Here is a 21,441-nt window from a genome sequence, read left to right on the forward strand (position 1 = left end):
ATATGCCTAGCTTAATAGCACCTAAAAGTGAGGCCGTGGTTTGATCGTGGTTGGCACCTGTTTTATCATAATACAAATTAAAGGCAAGGCTGGATGTCTGCCTCAAGCTGATATTTAATTTCAGCCAAAATGGTGTAGCTGTTTACCGCACTAAGGCTAGGGAAAAAAAGTTCTGGTGACTTTTTATTTGGAGAGCTCCTACACTTTGAAGGAGGGAACTGTAATGTAGTAGAGGTTGTCCTTTGTGTCAGGGATGTGCCTTTTGCCAGTCCCCATGAAAGTATATCCAAATTTGCCTAAATTACTAGCCTTTGAAAAATTGTAGTTCGCACATGCTCAGCAGAGACTTGCTGGAGTTTAACAGCTGAAATACATGAAGATTCTGCCCTCTCTGAGCATTCACCATTCTCTCACAGCTCCTACATGTGATTGGCCTGAGCATGCACCATCCCCACAAAACAGCAGAGTATATTCCATCCCAGGGCTACAGTATTGAAGCCAGAAGTTCTTTTAATGTAGCTTTTGTGTATAATTATAAATAAATAAAACTTTTATTAAAACTAGGGCTGTCGATTCATCGCAGTTAACTCACATGATTAACTCAAAAAAGTTAATCATGATTAAAAAAATTAATTACGATTAATTGCAGTTTTAATCACACTATTAAATTATAGAGTGTCCATTGAAATTTAGTACATATTTTTCGATGTTTTTCTACATTTTCAAATATATTGATTTCAATTACAACACAGAATACAAAGTGTACATTGCTCACTTTATATTTTTTATTACAAATATCTGCACTGTAAAAATGATAAAAGAGAGAGTATTTTTGAATTCACCTCATACAGGTACCGTAGAGAACTGTCATCTCTTTATCGTGAAAGTGCAATTTCCAAATTTAGATAGTTTTTTTGTTCATAACTGCACTCCAAAACAACACAATATAAAACTTTAGAGCCTACAAGTCCACTCAGTCCTACTTCTTATTAAGCCAACCACTAAGACAAACAAGTTTGTTTACATTTACAAGAGATAATGCTGTCAGCTTCTTATTTACAGTGTCACCTGAAAGTGAGAACAGGCGTTCACATGGCACTTTTGTAGCCGGCATTGCAAGGTGCTAGATATGCTAAACAGTCATATACCCCTTCATGCTTCAGCCACCATTCCAGAGGACATGCTTCCATGCTGATGACGCTCATTAAAAAAATAATGCGTTAATTAAATTTGTGACTGAACTCCTTGGAGAAGAATTGTATGTCTCCTGCTCTGTTTTACCTGCATTCTGCCATATATTTCATGTTATAGCAGTCTCAGATGATGACCCAGCACATGTTGTTCTTTTTAAGAACACCTTCACCGCAAATTTGACAAAACGCAAAGAAGGTACCAATGTGAGATTTCATAGCATCATAGACTTAAAGGTCAGAAGGGACCATTATGATCGTCTAGTCTGACCACCTGCACAACGCAGGCCACAGAATCGCACCCACCCACTCCTGTAACAAACCCCTAACCTATGTCTGAGCTATTGAAGTCCTCAAATCGTGATTTAAAGACTTCCAGGTGCAGAGAATCCTCTAGCAAGTGACCTGTGCCTCATAGTGCAGAGGGAGGTGAAAAACCCCCAGGGCCTCTGCCAATGTGCCCTGGAGGAAAATTCCTTCCTGACCCCAAGTATGGCGATCAGCTAAACCCTGAGCATGTGGGCAAGACTCATCGGTCAGACACCCAGGAAAGAATTGTCTGTAGTAACTCAGATCCCATCCTATCTAACATCTATTTCTAAAGATAGCTACAGCACTGGACCTAAGGTTTAAGAATCTGAAGGGCCATCCAAAATTTGAGAGGGACGACGTGTGGAGCATGTTTTCAGAAGTCTTAAAAGAGCAAGACTCCAATGTGGAAACTACAGAATCCAAACACCAAAAAATCAACCTTCTGCTGGTGGCATCTGTCTCAAATGATTAAAATGAACATGCATTGGGTCCACACTGCTTTGGATTGTTATTGAGCAAAACCTGTCATCAGCATGGACGCATGTCCTCTGGAATGGTGGTTGAAGCATGAAGGGACATATGAATCTTTAGCACATCTGGCATGTAAATACCTTGTGACGCCAGCTACAACAGTGCCATGCAAACGCCTGTTCTCACTTTCAGGTGACATTGTAAACAAAAAGCAGGCAGCATTATCTCCTGCAAATGAAACAAACTTGTTTGGTCTGAGCGATTGGCCGAACAAGAAGCAGGATTGAGTAGACTGGTAGGCTCTAAAGTTTTTCATTGTTTATTTTAAATGCAGTTACTTTTTGTACATAATTGTACATCTGTAAGTTCAACTTTCATGATGGAGATTGCACAACAATACTTGTATTCGGTGAATTGGAAAAATACTATTTCATTTTTTGCAGTGCAAATATTTGTAATAAAAATATAAAGTGAGCACTGTATATTTTGTATTCTGTTGTAATCAATATATGTGAAAACATCCAAAATATTTAAATAAGTTATATTCTATTGTTTAACAGCATGATTAATTGCAATTAATTTTTTTAATTGCTTGACAGCCCTAATGAACACTTATTTAAAATACTAAACCAACTACAGATATGATTTATTTAATAAACTATTAAAATAAAGAGACAAGAGTTTGAGATTTGCGCACACAGCAAATTGGATGGAAAGCTGTAACCATGATGGAGTTGACATGTATATACTTCACAGGGAAAAAACTTATGTGCAAAACATTTGTCATTATAACCATAACATTTTCAGATGCATTGTTTATGGTGGTGCTTAAAGTTTAGAAGTCCGTAAGAGATTCATACTGACAAGCAGTTTTTGTTTCGTGCCAGAATTGCATTGTCATAATTTACAAAGAATTGCCACAGTATCTCTTACCTTCCATTTTTTGTGTGACATAAATAGTGTTATTGGTTGTCTTACTCAGCAAGCAATAAGAAAAATCTAGTATTACCATTTAAATAACCATTAAAATGCTACGTTATCAGACAAATCAACATTCTTAAGATTATGTAAATAACAAAAAGTTTAACCACATCTATCTATAGACAGCTGGCTCACATGATATGGCAGGATATTCTTACTCAAGGAACAGTGTGATGAGTTAGCAGTGAGGTGTTTCACATGACTGATAATGCAGAAGTTTCTCGTACCAAAAAGCTTATTAATGTTGGGGCCATGGGCAAAGAATATCTCACAAAGAGGAAACAAGATCAGGATGGATATTTTGGGAGAGAGTAGGATTACAGAAGTCTGTGCGGATGCTTAACACAGAACAGAAAAACTACTCCGTGAAGAAAGCTTTGACATAAAATTGAGTTATTAGCGGGAATTAATACGTGGTGGCAGAGTTTTTAAAAAGAGGATAAGAGGGTAGAAAAAGAGAAGAAAACTATGGCACATGGGCAGAGAAGCTAAAATGCCCATGAGGCATACAATTGAGGCATACGATACAAGGGAGAGAATAATTTTCTAAATGAAGATGCACTCAAATTTCATTAAAAAGCTTATATGTATAGGACTGTCTTGAAGATGTGATTAAGGTACCAAATCCATTAAATCCAAATATTGAAATCTTCAAATCTCTCGGGGGGGGGGGGGTGATCAAAAGCACATGGAAGTATTTTCATTCTGAATGGGCTTGCCCTTGGGTCCATGAACACTCGAGATATTTGTGTCTCCAAAAGTTGCTAAATGGGGATTGATTTTCCTTATTCATCTGTAGAGAAGTATCATCCCAATGTTAAACAACTGAGGTAAAAGAATATGAAGGGTTATGTGTTGCCCAGTGACCCACTGAGCTGGGGAAATGGGAGCAGCATGATGAATGGATTGTAAAGATGAACAGGAATTACTCTGAGACACTATGGCAGCTGGGATGGCTATCGCTTTTTTGTTTATAACTAAAATGGCCATAAGAAACATTCCTGGAGCACTCTTCTGTGTCCTGATGGTCTCAAAGAGACCTTTAGAACTAGAACAGATACTCTTGACTTTCCTATACACTCAAGAAGCTGAGATGTATCTACAATCTGAGGTATGTTCCAAAATACAGTGGATGACAAAAAGGATGTGTTTCTAATATGGTTATTTATATTATTGTACAATTTAAACTGCTTTTTGTTTTATATTTGGTATAAATCATCTTATAAATGTTATGTCCATTCTTTTTCTCATTCATGAAGAATCCAGACAAACCTTTGTCCAAGGGGGAAATTTAATATAAGTGTACCACGGGATTGATTTTGGTCATCTTTTTTTCAAAATGTGAAGGACTCTGACCCCTTCAAAGTGTCCAGTGGTGACTTGGGCAGCTCTGGGGTCATAGAATTTCAGAAACCTATGTTTAAAAGTTCTCAGTCTCATTTGCTATAAAACATGTAATTTATCTTGCAGCGTTATTTTGCTCTACCTTTGAGACAAGCTGATCAGTTCAAATGACATTTTACGTAAAGTCAAGAAATTATCTGTCACATACTGTAGCTTGAATATTGAGGACTTTGGATAAATTACAGTAAAAACATAAGGACTGAAATTTTCAGAGCTACCTAGAGGGATTTCAAGCCTCCAGATTCCCTGTGGATCTTCGAAAATCTTATCCAAGAAGTAGAGCAAAATATTTTTAGTACAGATTTGCCAGTTTGACAGAATTATACCATATGCAGGGCATCTGGGTAGAAATATGGAGGGATTTAGACCACAATCTTATGACAATAGTGTGTTACCTTTTGGTTTTGGCACAGAATAAAACAATTTCTTGTTTTCTGTTCTCAAGAGCTATAGATATGCAGTCTGTCACAGTTTTGGGGTAACTACACCTTTAATCCCCTCTGTAGTCTGTTTCAGGAATGCCCACTCAGGCCTCTAGTTCTCACCTTTCTCTGGGCAGGGATCCACATCCCTCTCCCTTCTCTTTAGACTTAAGTTATAACTCCTCTGAAATTCTTGTTGCTTCTCTTGGCAGGTCTGACTAATGACCAGCCCCTTTTCTTTTGTTTCTCTCCAAGAGCGATGACCAGTGAATGACAGCGGTCATGAGTAACATAACCACATTCTTCTTTCATTTACTTGAGGACAAAAGCATCCAGAGAACATATAAAACAATAAAAGGATCTAAACACTTTACCAACAGCTCTGCATCAGTCCTATGGAGACCCTGGCAGGTTCAAGGTCTTCCAACCCTTCAGCAAGGTTGGGTAGCTTCTACGCAAAAGGTCATCTGTTTTTTTGCATCAAAATGAAGGCACCTCTGCCAGGTTAAACTCAGCCTTCTATACCAAAAGCCCTTTCTTTGTCTCCTTGGGCCTCTGAATCTGAACTTGTATATGCAAACCATCCCAGGGGTGATACTTCTATAAAGCAGTTTACAGTCCCAAGGACTGCAATAATCTTGCCTCCCCCCCCCCCCCCCCCCCCCCACACACACACACACACACACACACTATTTTAAGTTCCTGGCGGTGCTGTGGTAATCCTCCCCCAGGTAGTTACTCTAGCCCACAACAATAGTCCCCAAAGATACTGTTTGGGATGGAATGAGACACACAGTTTTAAAAAGCGGGAACAATAGAAATATCATTTGACTTAACTACACCCATGGTTTTTATTTCAGAGGTGTATAACGTTGTTCTAGACTCTCTGCTGTGTGAAAGCCTGACTCTGCAAAGTTCTGAGCACCAATGTGATCTTATTCAACCCTCTGGACTTAGTATCGATGGCTAGACACTCCACCTGCCATACAGAGCTCTTTAGCAAGGTGGAGTCAAAACCTGTGGGCTTCAAGCCCTGTCCATCCTGTGATGGACTAATCCATTTAAAAGGCAGGCACAGTAGGTACTAGTTCTGTCTAGGAGAGTCGCACATACCTAGCAGATGCTTACTTTGCCTCACGTTTTCTGGGCAGATGTGGAAGTATTCACCCCAACCCAGGCTTCTTGGTCACATCAGCAGTACAGGAGAAATTGAAGTGTCCTTGGGGGTACTCTTGGACTAAAGGCCCAAAACAACTCAGCCTCTTTGGATGAAAGTCATATTCTTCTGCATGTGGCAAACTGCCAGGCCTTACTGGCCAAGTATGAGTTCCTAACCTGAGACCAAGTGACACGCTTCCTCACAAAGCTTCTGCAAGACAGCAGAGAGGAACTAAAAGATAATTAAGGAAGGTCAGCTGGTGGCCAGGTTGGCACTATTCATTGCGATGTATGCCTCCAACACCATTGCAAAGTCTCTAGCCACCACGGTAATGAAACACAGAGTGTGATGGCTCAAAGCATTGGGTATCGCACGAGAGGCACTGGCCACTGTTGAAGAATCACACTTCAAGGGCAAAGAGCTATTTAGCAGGCAGACAAACAGCACTCTGCACTCGCTGAAAGACTCAAAGGCCACCTTTATGCTCTAGGGATTTATATCTCAGTGCTGTATAACAAGCCTTACTGCCCTCAGTCCCAATTGAAGCCATGGATGCCGTCTCACAAACACAGGCATCCTGAATACTGGGCCAGAAAAAGGACAAGATAAAACAGAGGGCACAGCCTTTCCACTTCCTCAACAATGCACCCCAATCCTACAGCATGCCAGTCAACTTGACAGCTTGGTCGAGAGCCCATCCAATCCAGTGAATGAGCACTACTTTCAGAATCTGCCTCCCTCCATTCCACCAGGCATGATCGGTTGTAACAGGATGATCATTGCCCCTGGCTCTCCCATCCAGTTCCACTCATTACCCCGTATACACACCTCTCCTCAGGGAAGCCTGCTGCAATCAGAAGTGGCCTTGTTGCTTCATCTAGGAGCCATAGAGGAGGTTCCAACAGAATTCAGGGAAAGAGGCAGCTTCTTCTGATATTTCCTTATTCTGAAGAGGAAAGGAGGTCTTCATCCTATCCTAGAGCTGAGGAGACTGAACCAACACCTACACTGTCCTGACGTTCAAGATGGTAATGCTTGCCTCTCTCATCCTGTCTGTCCAAGCTCAAAACTGGTTCATCTGTTGGAGGAAAGGAACTACACAGTATTCAGAGCTTTATAGTATTACCTTAATAGGACCAAGCCATTTTTGCTGTCTCCCAGCTTCTTTGTAGCTCATTTTGGCCAGGGCATCTCATCACAAAGAATCTCCAAGTGGAGGCATGCAATGCTATCAGTTGGCTGATGAGCCTCTCTCTTCGGACATCAAGCCACACTCACTAGAGCATCTTTTGCTTGCTTCCGAAATGTGTTGATCTCAGAGATCTGCAAGGCTACATCATGGAGTAACGTGCTGATTTTGATGAAATATTATGTCCTTGACATGGCTGCCAGGACAGATGCCAAGTTCAGGAGAGTGGTACTTCATTCATTGTTTGACTGATTCAGCTAGCGCTCACTGCCACTGTCCTGAGGGTATGCTGCTGGCCAGCCGCCAACACTGGGATGATGCGTCCCATATGGACATACTCAAAGAAGAAAGAATGGTTGGTTACCCTACGGTTAATGTGGCTCTTTGAAATTTATATAAATGTGGATCACAGGGCTTGTGCTCCATCCCCACTTTTTGGAATCCTCACCAGCTTGGGTTTTGAATTGTGAGGGTATGAGGGAAGTTCATGAGAGGCACAGGTTACGTGCACAGCCCTAATGGATGCTGATGTACAAAAACATCCAGTGTCGCTTACATGAGGCATGTACGCACCTACAGTGGGATCCTCGCTGACTATAATGTCTTGAAGAACTCCGGGTACTGTATGGTAAGTAACTGCTCTTTGTCCATGTCCATTGGAGTAAATGGGACAGGAGGGCATTTAGCACCTTGCTGGCTTTGAAAGCTGATCCAATGAATGGTGTATTGATTTGGTATAGCTTGAAATTATTAACTACCTAATTCCATAGTTGAAAATGTTGCTATGCCTTTATCTTTCTCTCTCTCTCCCTCTCCCTTCTCTCCCCCCCCCCCTCACCACCAGACTAAAATAAATTGGCATGTTTCTGTGTGAGTTTATCAGAGTGTTTTAGACTCTGAACTCTGTTCTTATAAGAAGCTGCTTAGTAGTTTTACAATAGTCTGTTTGCCATTTGTATCTTCCTTGCTCTCTTTCCTTGTGAATTTTCTTCCTGTGAAACATTCTTAAGGCCCTTACTGAAGATGTCAAGGTAGGTTAGAGGAGAGGGGTTGTTCATAGGATCAGCATGCGTACTTGTCGCACAAAATCTCTACAAGTTACAAATATGGCTAAAATTAATGAGGACTGAGACCTCCATAATGCATGTACAGCTAAAGAGCCTAATTATATTTTATAGTTTTGACAGTTGTCTAAAAGGGATATCACTGTTTTTATTTTCATTGATTTTATGGATCACCAAAATGTACATTCTACAGCCCCCCCCTTCTTTTTTTTTTTTTTTTTAGGAAAGTGGGTATGTATTGAACTGACTCCCTGTGACATTAGTTTCAACCTCATGTAACTATTTAACTAGTGCATGCCTTGATAAACAAGACTGAACATTTATTTAAAACAAAACCCCCAAAACAAGGTTGTCAAACTGAGCATCATATACAGAACAAACCCCAGTGTCATGAGAGAGAGCAGAGCAAAACAGAAACAAAAATGACAATCTCCCTTTATCGCTCTGGACACATGAAATAAATATATTATTTATATATACACGCTAGCAAGAGGGGATGGAATTTCAAGTTTTGCCCTGGATGATGGCAAAGATAAATGCTGGCATCTGTGAAGGGTGTAAAGAACATAAAACCCTTTTGACTATTTTACTTGTATGGCACTCATCTGCTGTGGCAATGAACATTGTGTAAATACCAGTATAGATACAGCATTCCAGAATCATAGGTCCTCTATGGAAAATCCTGTTCTATCTTCTCCAGGGCTCTCAGCACTTCTAGTAGCAGTTAGCCTCATTGCTCTGATGGATAGTGTTTCAAAGAAAAATTAAAAGTTATGCTAATATAAACCAAATATGTGTTTTGGTTTTTTTTTTCTTGTAGGACATCAGAAGATCACAGTGATTCCAATGCATTGATGGGAGAGGTTCAATCAGATGAAGAGATTATCAACAGCTCTGATGAGGAAGATGACACAAATTCTGATTCTAGCAAAGGGGAGCTTGATCTTCAAGAATATAAGCAGGTGTATTTTGATTTTTAAAGCTGTGCTTAGTGTTTTTTAGTTTCCCATATAGTTTGTAAAGGGAATTTGGGGAATATCTACATAAGAGGTGTCTTGTTGTATAAATGTAAACCATCATTTTTCACATGCTTTTTGCATTTGAAAAAAAACAGTAATTTTTTTTTAAAGCTTCATACTTGCTGTGGATTTACAAATGTCCTTGGTATGAAGAACCCATGTTTAGAAATAGTCATAAAAAGTGTTCACTGCTCAGTCCATTAGTTATTCTTAATGCCTCAAAGAGTTGTGGGCCTGTAGTCCTACACACCACGCACCTGTATATGTAGAATTCTACAAACTGAAGTAAAGTGCAAAAGAGTCAAACTTGACTGCTTTGTCTGCATGTTTTAGACTGCACATTTACTAAAGCTCTTAATCTCATGCTCTGGACCTTTGAGTCCCAGAGTTTCCTGCTTTCTGCAGGGTGAACTGAAGAACATTGGAAACTGATTACCAGGACTGGAAAACAGGTCACTAGAACTGCTGAGGCCCTTCCCAGTGCCATCTCATTGGTATTAGGGGCATGGGCAGATGAAACTATTGTGATATAGGAGTCTTCCAGCCAAGTGTTGAGGAAGGAAAGGCTACTTTTCAGTGACAATTTCTGGTTCAGCGGAACAACCTTCTTGAAGTTGCATGTCCAGCCACACAAGCCTTTCAAATCAGTAAACTGTCTTGGGGTATGTGCGCACTCCACAAATTATTAGCTTCCTTGGACTGAAACATATGAGATCCTGCCTCTTAACCAGTGCTCAGCTGCTCCTTTCCAATGACCAGAGTAGACATGGGGCCCAACCCTCGCCCTGTTTTGGGGATAGTGTAGGATTCCTGTTTCTTGGATTTAAGAGTCACTGCTCTGGCCCACACTACTCGGCTTTCTTGATTGTATCTACTCCATCAAATGCAGAGGCACCCATTAAAGAGGGTTTTGTTCTCTCTGCTAGTCCGGGTTACCTAGCTGGCACATTACCCATTTAAGCGCCTCAATTAGTGCCTTCAAAGTGATGAGGTACAGTGTTCCTTTGCCTGATCTCCACAAGATCCTTCTTAGCAGGCTTGTTCTGCTCCAAGTGCCCTGGAGGCACCTTAGCCATAATGCCTAGGTTCTGGTTCTCTCTTCACTGCTGTGTGTGCTGGATGGCATGTCTTTGGAAGACACTCTCTATGTGATTTTTCCTCTTCCCATCCCTCCTTCAAGCCAAGGGTGACTGGGTAATAAAACAACCTTTTTGAATCAGTTGATGATCTGGAGTTTCATCTCCTTTCCTAGGGGCTTCCTTTGTCATCTTTTCTTATAAGTATTAGAGGTTTCTGTCAGCTTCCCAGCACCCCTGAAATCTGCGTGGCTGTAGATTCTGGCATCGGCTTTCCTTCAGACCTGCGGGGACTGCTGATTCTTCATCTCCTTACAGGGCAAGTATCTTTTTGCGCTGTGGTGGAATGTTATGTCAGACGCCTGCCTGCCAAGGAGAACTAGATATAGGATTTCCCGTTGCCAGAAAAAAAAGAGCTCCAAGTTCAACAAGGTGAACGTGTTGTGTAACAGCTTTGAATTTCCTCATATTTTTCTGCTAGTGCCCTGAAAGCTTGATCTTAATAAATCAACTTTTCACTTGAGTAAGTTGGGGTGTGGGGGGAGTCAGCAGCACAGTCTGTTCTTGTGTAGCTAACCAAAATTGTGTGTGGGTATATCAGCTAACATCCCAATGTAAATATCTTTCTCACAAGATTCAGAAGGGCATTCCTAGAAACACACAGCGCAATGCTGCTTCACTCATGAAACATCTTGTGTTTCATAGAATATACTCTTGCCTTCATGTAACTCGGAACTGGTGGTGAACCATCTGGTTTTTAACTTGCTCAGGTGGCCTGTGGCGCATGGACTCTCACAGCTGCAGATTAACTTTACCAACAATCTGCCCCTTGCTTGAAACTTCTAACAGTTCCTGCAGCTGCAGGGGAAAATGAAACAATCTCTGCATTGGTAATCAGCTGTTCGGTGGGTTTTTGTTTTTCTTGGCAAACATATCCAGTCTCTAATGATGTTTCTCACCCACAACAGCGGGTACAGTAAACAACTGCTGAGAGAGAACACCTCAGTTTTTACCCTTTTATCACCTGAAAATAGAGAGAACTCAAGGCCCAAAATTTGAAGACTGTGCTTCAAATTCTCCTGCCTTCCAAATGAGTGTCTTCTGACTGAACAAACACCGTGTGGCATTTCCAGTGCCCGTTGATCTGAGAAAAATCTTCTAAATGGTGTTCAAAAAACAAAGGGGCAATCTCTCAGCTCATGCTTATTTTACATTAGTATTTTACTACTGTTTAATCGTTACTTTTAAATTAGTTTGCAACTGTCAGTTATAGTGTTGCCAGTTATTGTCTTGCAAAATCACAGACTGCATGTGAGTTTATTCCCATAGTGTTAGCTATGCTCTCCATAAAGAGAGAGGGAAGGATGTACGCCATATCCTTGTATAAATATAAATATAAATTTGGTTGGTTTTAGTGAATATTTCTAGACACTAATATGGGGGTTTTGCCAAATACAAACCTAATTGATAAGAATGGGAGAGCTAGGATTTCACTGCTGAAATCGTCTTGTTTCAATGTAGTACAAAATACGAAGGCCTAGCTGAGGATTGTAGAAACTGCAATTTGGTTTCCAGCTCTCAATAATTTATATGCTAGTTGCTCGTCAAAGGAGAACTGCAAGTACAGACCCAAACTTGCAGCGTTAGTACTTTGGTCTAGCAATGCTACTAATGCTAGTAGGCACTAGTGGGAGACTGTCAACTGAAAGTGAGGCCTCCTGGATTCTGTTCACAGCTGTGACCCTCATTTGTGTTGTGACCTTGAGCAGGTTGCTTCTCTGTGCCTCAAGTTCCCCATCTATAGAACAGGGCTGATACCTACATTTGGAAAGCGCTTTGTGGTCCGTGGATAAATGGCACTGAGTGAGTGCCACATGTTACCATTGTAGCTTCACTCGTTCCTAGGGTTGCCAACCCTCCAAGATTGTCCCGGAGCTTCCAGGAATTAAAGATTAATTTTTAATTAAAGATTATGTCTTGTGAGGCAACATCCAGGAATATGTCCAGCCAAAATTCGCCACCCTACTGGTTGGGTAACAAATTGCTCCAACATTCAGAATTTAACTTCTTAGATTTTGTAGTCCTGTAGCTTGATCTATGTGGTCCTTACCTTTTGTTTGGATTGGATAGTGCCTGAGATATCGGAATAACAAACATACAGTGTGTGACTTCTGAAATTCTTAGAGATCAGCAAACCATATGAAAGGTTTCAGAGTAGCAGCCGTGTTAGTCTGTATTCACAAGAAGAAAAGGAGGACTTGTGGCACCTTAGAGACTAACCAATTTATTTGAGCATGAGCTTTTGTGAGCTACAGCTCACTTCATCGGATGCATACTGTGGAAAGTGTAGAAGATCTTTTATACACACAAAGCATGAAAAAATACCTCCCCCCACCCCACTCTCCTGCTGGTAATAGCTTATCTAAAGTGATCACTCTCCTTACAATGTGTATGATAATCAAGCTGGGCCATTTCCAGCACAAATCCAGGTTATCATACACATTGTAAGGAGAGTGATCACTTTAGATAAGCTATTACCAGCAGGAGAGTGGGGTGGGAGTAAGTATTTTTTCATGCTTTGTGTGCATAAAAAGATCTTCTACACTTTCCACAGTATGCATCCGATGAAGTGAGCTGTAGCTCACGAAAGCTTATGCTCAAATAAATTGGTTAGTCTCTAAGGTGCCACAAGTACTCCTTTTCTTCTTGCGAATACAGACTAACACGGCTGTTACTCTGAAATCTGTCTTTTTGAAATAGGAAATGAAGCAATAAACCTTTCAAAGAGAAATGTTGCAACCTTATTTCAAACATCATTAACAAGTATGCAGCAATGTAATAAAAACAGCTAAGGTTTTTAAGGTAAATCACTCAGTGTCTAGTCTTTTACTACTGTTCTGCATATGATGTCACCAGAACTTCAGCTTGATACTGTTTGTTCTCTGTGTTAAATACCTGCTTATCTATCATTTATTTTCATTTTATCTCTCCTTTAACTCCCCATTGTAATGGAAAACCTACACTGATAATAGACATAGTGCCAGCTGATAACAGCTAGGCCGGTGGCAAGCCAGGACTGCTACTATAGAGATATATTTAAAAAAGAAAAGGAAACTGTAAACACAATTAAACTGTGCAAAAGCATCTTTGCATGCCTGTCATCTTTTCCTCATTTTGTTTGCTGCACCACATTCTTGGAATTGGTATTAAGTTTTGGCCCTGATCCTGCAAGCTGCTCTGTCTAGGTTCATTCCTCCACCCACATGGAGCTCCATTGACTTCACTGGAGCTCATCACAAGTCTATCACAGGGATTATCATCTCTGTGTTGTTGGGTGACAGCTTGCAGGCCTGGGGCTCAGATTGTAAATTCTTTGGTGCCCTTTGTACATGTTTGTACAGGATCTAGCACAATTGGACTGTAATGCAAATATTTCCACATTCCATTTTATTAGCCAGTATCTTAAATATTCATATTCCTGTATTTTTTTTTTCTGACTCGCATAAGATTGGGGATTCAGTATTTCACATTTATTTAGCACTTTTCTTTTTGAGGGATCCCATAACAATTCAAGGATTAAAATATCAGATGAGATAGCTGGGTGTGGGGGTTGGTTGTGAGAATTCTCATATTTTTGACTTTGGAAAAAATGAGAATTAATGGCATTCTAGTGTGATTGGATTCATTCAATCCCTATGCTGTCATATCATGTTGAGGGGTATGTATGCATATATTTGTGTGTCTGCATGTGTTTCAGGACCGAAATCTTATTTTACAAAGATTATATTTCTTCTATACAGTAGACTTACTAGCTAAAGAAATCTGATTGTAGTTAATTTTAGTTCTTTTTTTGATTTGATAAGGCAGATTCTCAATAGTTAACTTTTTTCTTTTCAAAGTAATACTATTTCCTATTACATTTTTATCTTTATTAAAAGCAGCATGAAAAAATTAGTGTTCATCTCTTGACAAATGTTCCTAAAACCCATTTGAGTTTACTGCAAATGTGTATACCGTATTCACAAATGAGCCAATAAAATTGATGAGTATGGATATAGAGTATTATCCACACTCCAGTTCCTTCAATAGCTGACAGCTGTCACTTTCAGTATGGGCTCTGTTGCTTTCCAGAGTTTCTAGACGGGGAGACTAGTGCTTATTTATAGATTAGCATTTACACATCATTCTATCCAATTCTAAATTCAATTTCACACGAATTAATCTCTAAATACCAATAGACTTTAGAGCAGTATAAAGTGATATTTTTTGTAGGAAATTTGGCTTGAAGTTGATCTTTGCTATTTGTTTGTGAGTACATAGTGTAACATGTAATTTTATCTGCAGAGCAAAGCAGCTGGAAAGAAAACGAAAGTTTACCATATTGCCAAGGAGATCATGAGCTCGGAGAAAGTGTAGGTGTTAATGCTAAACTCAAAATACTTATTCGGTTTATTTTAATTCTGCAGTTCAAATGTAATTATTTGCTTTTTATTACTTTTCTAACAGATTTGTGGATGTGCTAAAGCTCTTGCACATTGTAAGTATCTAATACAAATTTTTATGTTCTTTGTTCTCTTAAATTTCAGCATTTAAACAGTATTGTACTGAAGTGTATTTTCTTTAATATTTCCTCATTTAAAACACTGAATAAACCTAATTAGGCAGCAGTATAAAAAAAATCCTAAATTGCTGGAATTTTTCCCTAACAAGTATAGTGAGTAAATGTGTGGTAGTATCCCCCTTGATGCTCATGCAAAACTTCCATTTAAACTATTGGGATTTTGGATTAAATATTAGAATATGCCCCTGATTGTTTTACTACAGCTCCTTATTTGTTAATGAGCTATCTGGTTGTTTGGCAAGAATAATTCTTTCTCCATAAATAGTAAAATGAAAATTTTTGAATAAAAAACCTTTTAAAATTATTGTTTTTTTACCAACTTGAATATGTACAATGTATGTAAAAATACTTTACCTGATTCTTAGATAATCTGTTTAAATCTGGGCTTTTGTACTGCAGTCATTGTCGTACTGTATGTTTTGAGCTATAAGTCTTTACAGGTATGCATTTTGCATTCCCTGCTGTTATGGGAACGTATACAATACCAATGTCCACTAATGGAAAGGTGCGAATTAATATTTAGTCAAGTATATTTGGTACGTTGGTATCAAACCCTTGATCTTGTATGCTAATGACACAATAAGCAGGTATTCTGTTAGCTACTGTAGAAGATGCTAGAACTAGCAAATGAGGAGTTTGGCTTTCCTGGGCACGTGATTTTGCTGTCTAATACGTTAGAAGACATACAGCAAAGGTATTGGAAATGGATTGTATAAACAGAACTACTAAGTTGAGAGTACACAATTTTTTTACATCACAAGAGTGTACTGATAAAGGTTATAAGAAATCATATTTTTTCTCATGTACTGATTTTCAGTTTTCTTCACTCTACCTCTCCTGAGTAGTTTTTCCCCAGGAAGGGGAGAGAGTTCTACATATTAAACATTTCTGCTTTTACCTAATGAGTCTCTTGTGCAGCGCGTTCTGCCACATTGGAAACAAGGATACGTTTTTTCTGTGCCTGTAAAACAGACCTCCTCTCTAACACAAGAAACAAAAATATTACTACACCACCTGTTGATTTTTGTTATATTTTTGAGTGATTGTTTTCTGAGTCTGCTAGGGCTTGAACTTTAAAAGACTTTGTCGGATAGTAATGGCAAATTTATAGTTTACAACCAGCATACTTAGTCCAGGCACCAACCATCTTAAATACCTGTTTGGGGAATTGAGCATAAGGCACTATGAACAGATAGTGTTTAAATAGCAAAGTTATACGTTTTTAATTAGTTGCTAGCTGTAAAGTAAACTGCATGGCAGAATGTTCTCAAATGAATGAGGACTCTTGTTGGCTCAGGGACAAATATCAGAACATAAAGGCAGTGCAGTGTAGTGGAGAGGATGCTGAACTGAGTCTCAAATCTGGGATCTAGTCTCTCCTCTGCCATTGATCTGTTGTGACCTTAGGCAATCAGTTCAGCTCTCTCTGTGTTTGTCTGTTTAGATCATAAGCTCTTTGAGGCTGGGACTGTGTACGCTGCCTATCATTAAAAGGAAAATCACCATCCCTATTGGCAGAGTTTATGGAAACCCAGTGTTGTGTTTAAATGTAACAGTACTCCCAGGGAATCTGACTATCCACAAGAATGATGCAAAGCCACTTAAAAGACAATTATGAAAGTGAGGTTCTATGTGGAACGTAACTTTGTAGCACTGCCATTGTGGGATTTCACTTTTATTGTGTCCCAGTAGTTTTTGTCTCACTTGTTTAGCTTACTGACTGCCAGCCAAGCAACTCAGCTTGGGCTCCCAAAGTGACGCCTGGGCCCTTTTCACCCTGTGCTTCATCACCTGTAATAAAGGTTCTGCAGGCCAAATGAGGCCGTGTGTTTCTTCAGCTGCAGCTACTTGGAGTTGAGTAAGCAATTCTGTGGATGGTGTGTACAGAGTGGAGGAGTATTTAGCTCACTCAGTCTTAGCAACATTGGCTCTGCAGCACTAACAGGAGTAAAGAGCAGTAAACTCTTATTTTTGTCACTGAAATCAACAAGTATAATGCTGAATACACCCAGGGAGCAGATCTGAGTGAGAAGGTGCCATTTTATACAACCATTTTTAAGCGCACTTGAAGTGAAAGTTAAGGTAATTGAGGATGGGGATATAGGTGCAGGCTGGCTATACATAACCAAGTCTAATTTTGCTTGCATTTTGTTGATTATATTAACTAAATTGCTTTAGATGCAACAACTCTCCCAAGCACTCAAAGAGCCCATCTGAAGGTTGTGGGGTTTTTTTATTTAATGAGAAGAGCAAAAAATAAATACTTAAGACACAGTGTTTGATCATATAGAAAATGTTTTGGTTTGGGATCAGTTATATAATATCATGAATTAATGTAAGCATTGTGTTGGCTATAAAGGTGCTGATTGAGATACTGGCCTTCAATTTTGCACAATGAAGTTTGCCAAAATGTGTTGAGTCAGTGGAGTTGCTCCGGACTGAATGATCCATTTAATTGTAATCCTGTCTCCTCGCTCCTTCTTTGAACGATGAAATTCTATTAAAGGGCAGAAACTTTGCTCTCAGGAGCTGCAAAAAACAAAATACTTAAACCAAAACAGTGTGCAGCTTGGGGTCAGTTTATGGCTGGCCTGTGGAGGGGTACACTCTAGCCCGGGGAGGACGCAAGGTACTTCCATAGAAGACAACTCTGATCTGGCTGCAAAGCATTATGGAGCCCAAGGAACAAGCAAGTTGTCCACCACTGGCTGAAATGTTCCATACCCCAAAAGGCCAGAGGGCCTACACACCCTTTACCCTGTGCATTAGTGAGCAAGCACCCTTTCCCATCCTCCAGTATCCAGGAGGTATTACATATTGCAAAGGCCAAATGGCTCCCTCCACAGCACTCAGTAGGTGTATGGGTGTGCCCCCTTACTAGTGCCCTCCAGCTCTCAAAGCCTCATTTAGCCTTATGAGTTGTAGAGTGAAGAAAATTAAAAAGTGAACATTAGGGGTCTTCCATTTGTTGAATTTCTGTCCGCGTTTTGTCTGCTAGAGTCTCTGGGTTAGTCGTTTCTTGGTTATCTTTACCCATATGCCAGTATAATGCATTAGATGAGCTCTGTAGAACAGGGAGTGTGTCTTCCAGGGTGCTTGTACAATGCCTCGCACGACAGTGACTAATGGAGGTCTTTGCATGCTACTGTAATACAAATAAACTGTTTGTTACTGGTGAGTTATAAGGGCTAGGAGCTGGTAAAAAGAAAATCGGCAGCCCATCAGCAGACATTAAATCAGCATTTTTTAATGGCAGATCTAGCATGTCACCTGCTGTGAGCTTGATGGATGTTGAGTTTAGAGCATGCTAGCTAAGCAGGGCTTGCATGCATGAAAAGGCGTCCTGAAATGTTGACGTGTTTGACAGGTTACATACAGGAACAAATTTTCAAAAAGTGGCCACTGATTTTGTTTGTTTGCAGACTGGGTGTTTAGGCACAGAACTACAGAGCTACAGTGACTGCATATGCAAGTGGTAGAAGCCAGTTGGATCTGGCTGAAAATTTGAACCATAGATAGGGAAATAGCTGCTTCTCATACATGTAAGTAATGCACAAATGCATCCTGACAATATGTGGGATTTATTTTAAACTCTCTAATTCAGTATGCAGCATAGGCTAGCTCAGTGGCCCTGAACCACTTTCTGGTGGAGTTTCCCTCCTGTGAAGAATTGGCAGATGAGTGTTACCTCTTTTTGTCCCCATCAGCCATGCCCACATAAGATAGCTGCCGTTTCTTCTTCTTCTGTTCATATTCTCTCCTTTCCTTTTCTGCCTCTGGTTGGTGTATCTCTGCCTCCCACTTCCCCCTCCTCCCCTCTTTTTTACGGTCTCTGTGACTCCCAGTCAACAAAAGGCTACGGACTGCTTAGAATGGGGGCATCTACTTGGTTGCACTTAAGGCCAGATGCATATGCTCTTGCAATGTAGCTGAGTGCTGGGAACAGAGGAGAGAAGCTTGGGCCTGTGGGTTGCTGCCTGAGCCTGTAGCCCCATCCCCATGAGTTGCTCCTATGTCCATTTGCGTTAGGGGCCACTGCTATAGCAGGAAGACAAAGCAGGTGGCTTTCCAAGAGCCACCCACTGCATTACCCACAGCCACAAGCACATTTGTATTTTGAGAGGTGTGGATCTGAGGTCAAGCAACTTTATCTCCGCTGGTGCACTCTCGTTGGGTTAAAATGGGGCCATGTTCACCAGGGAACTCTGGGTTAGCTTGTTGCTGTTTTTGCAGCATATTTACACTATAAAAATACTTTATTCTCTTAGAAATCTAAAGATTAGACTCAGACTTCACAATGTAAACTAAATTGCAGTCAAATACTACAAGGAAGCAATCATAATAGATCTGGGGGAGCAGAATGGTGTATAGCAGTAAGCACAAGGCTGGGAGCGAGGAACTCCCGCGCTCTAATCCTAGCTCTGGCAGTGATTTGTTGTGTGGCCTTGGTCAGTTCTCAGAACCTCTCTGCCTCAGTTTCTCTGTCTGTAAAAAGTAAATAGTAATATTTACCTTCCTGCCAGATGTGAGGTGAGGATGCCAGTACAGCTCTCTAAACTACTGGAGTGCTTTAGAATTGCTGAATGGCAGTGCCAGATCTGGTCGAGACATTTAATAATGAATTACAGCTGTAGCTAGATTATAAAGAAATGTTAATGAAATAAGTTGGTCTGGCAGGGAGCACTGGTGGGTTATCTAGTCCGTTCTCTGCATTAGGATATTGTGAACATCTCCCCAGTCAGATAATTGACTATGTTGTAAAAATTAAGTATCTTACGCTATTAAAGACCTGTGAATTATTGTACTAGTCATGAAAACGACATAGAATTACTTGTCAGCTTTCCAGGACTGATGAGGTAATTTGTGTACTTGAAAAACAGTACAATCAACATGTATTGACTTCATTATAAAGTATCACTGATATAGTTAAGCGTATGTATTGACCTTTTGTATTAAATATGTGTTTGCAAGATCTATTACAACTATGTCCCATGCAATCGTACTTGCAGTTTGCCATGTTGTGGCAGCCTGGCCCTTTCCTAGAATGTGAAAGTTGGGGTGTGTGGGTGTGTGTGCCTTGAAGAGTGTGCAAATGCAGAAAAATTCCTGACACCAAACTGATATTTGAGCTCTTTGGATTTGTATTTAAGCAGGAATTGCACATAAACTGAAAGGTGTTTCTGCTGATGGTGTGTTTATGTATGATAAGAAGTATGCGACTACAAACCAGGGTGAACATGTGAATGGAGCCCAAGCAAAAGGATGCCAGGATCAGCATTAAATTATGCAGTTGTCTGTCTTTTTTTTTTTTTTTTTTAATTGCAATTTTTAAAAAAAGACTTTCTCTTTTCTGACACATCTTGCTTAAACAATGTCTGTCTCTCTCCCTGTGCAGTCAAAAAGCTGTCTCATCCATGCTTTTCTGAATAGTGGAATGTTAATTTCACAAATTTTAAATGAACAATATATGTGCAACTGTACAGAAATCTGAAGCCCATATGGGCTCAGGCCAGCAGTTTAGTGAAAGTTCAGCATGTGGTTAAGGTGGATCTGAAATTGGGTCCACATCTTTTCCCTTGTTCCCCAGGCTAACACAAAGTTATAGGGGTCATTTGTTGTGGCGTTGCACTTGCAACACTCTAGTGAGAGGGATGCAAGTCACTGTGACACAAGGCCTTTCTGGGAGAGAAGAAGGGTTTGTGTTGATGAAATAGCGGTGACCCTATTATGAATCATTTGTCATGTTCCACAGTTGCCTAATTAGCTGAGGAAATAGTGTCAAAGGATTTTTGACTCCAGAGTAGCTCAGACATTGCTACAAACTGCTGGCAAGGATGTAGCTTAAAAAACAAAAACAAAAGGGCAAGCCCATTCATGCGTTTGTTAGGAGTGTCTTGCCAGACATTAACAGAAAAATGAAGTATCTGTAAGTAATTTAACACTTACTGGAGTAACTGAGCTCCCCCAGGAGCCACTGGTTACTCTACTGGATAGTGGCACTTGAAGCAATCTGTAATAGATATGGATGCCATTGTGTAACACGTTCTGGTGACAACCAGATGTGCCTTCATCTCAAAGTAGGGAAATGAAGGTAATCCCTTTTGTGTACACAATGAAAGGAGACGCAAGAAAATTACAGTTGGACCAGAATATAACAACATAAAAGTGGATCCTGCAAACAGCATTGCATGAAGCAGTTTGGAGCATCTGGGCCATTGTTATTTATTTACTTCTTTGACAGGAAAAAATCATCCTGTTAAACTGCATGTCAACATACCTTTTTTGTTCTCACACACACACACACACACAATATTTATAGGCTTGTCACATCATGTAAAACTTCTGTTTTGTCACAAATGGTACTATTCAATAGAGTAAATGTCTCATTTTAAAAAGTGAATATTTTAGCTTTTTTTAAAAATACAGCATGAGTAGAGTTCAGTTTATTTTATTTGAGAAGTGTTTTTAAATTATGATTCTTAAAAATTTGCTTTAATGTTGCTGCTGCATTGCTTCAAACAGAACACATTGCC

The 21,441-nt window shown here is 40.0% G+C and overlaps 1 protein-coding gene across 1 annotated transcript in view; it reads left to right on the forward strand.

Annotated features, from left to right (window-relative positions):
* FGD6 (FYVE, RhoGEF and PH domain containing 6) overlaps positions 1-21,441 on the forward strand; it is a 101,016-nt gene that overhangs the window by 27,579 nt on the left and 51,996 nt on the right. Inside the window, exons 3-5 of the mRNA XM_074941890.1 lie at positions 9,013-9,154; positions 14,632-14,699; positions 14,794-14,824. Of these exons, the coding sequence (XP_074797991.1) occupies positions 9,013-9,154; positions 14,632-14,699; positions 14,794-14,824 (241 nt within the window). The remainder of the gene's footprint in view (positions 1-9,012; positions 9,155-14,631; positions 14,700-14,793; positions 14,825-21,441) is intronic.

Source organism: Natator depressus, chromosome 1 (genome assembly GCF_965152275.1).
Source record: "Natator depressus isolate rNatDep1 chromosome 1, rNatDep2.hap1, whole genome shotgun sequence".
Taxonomy (NCBI): Eukaryota; Metazoa; Chordata; order Testudines; family Cheloniidae; genus Natator; species Natator depressus.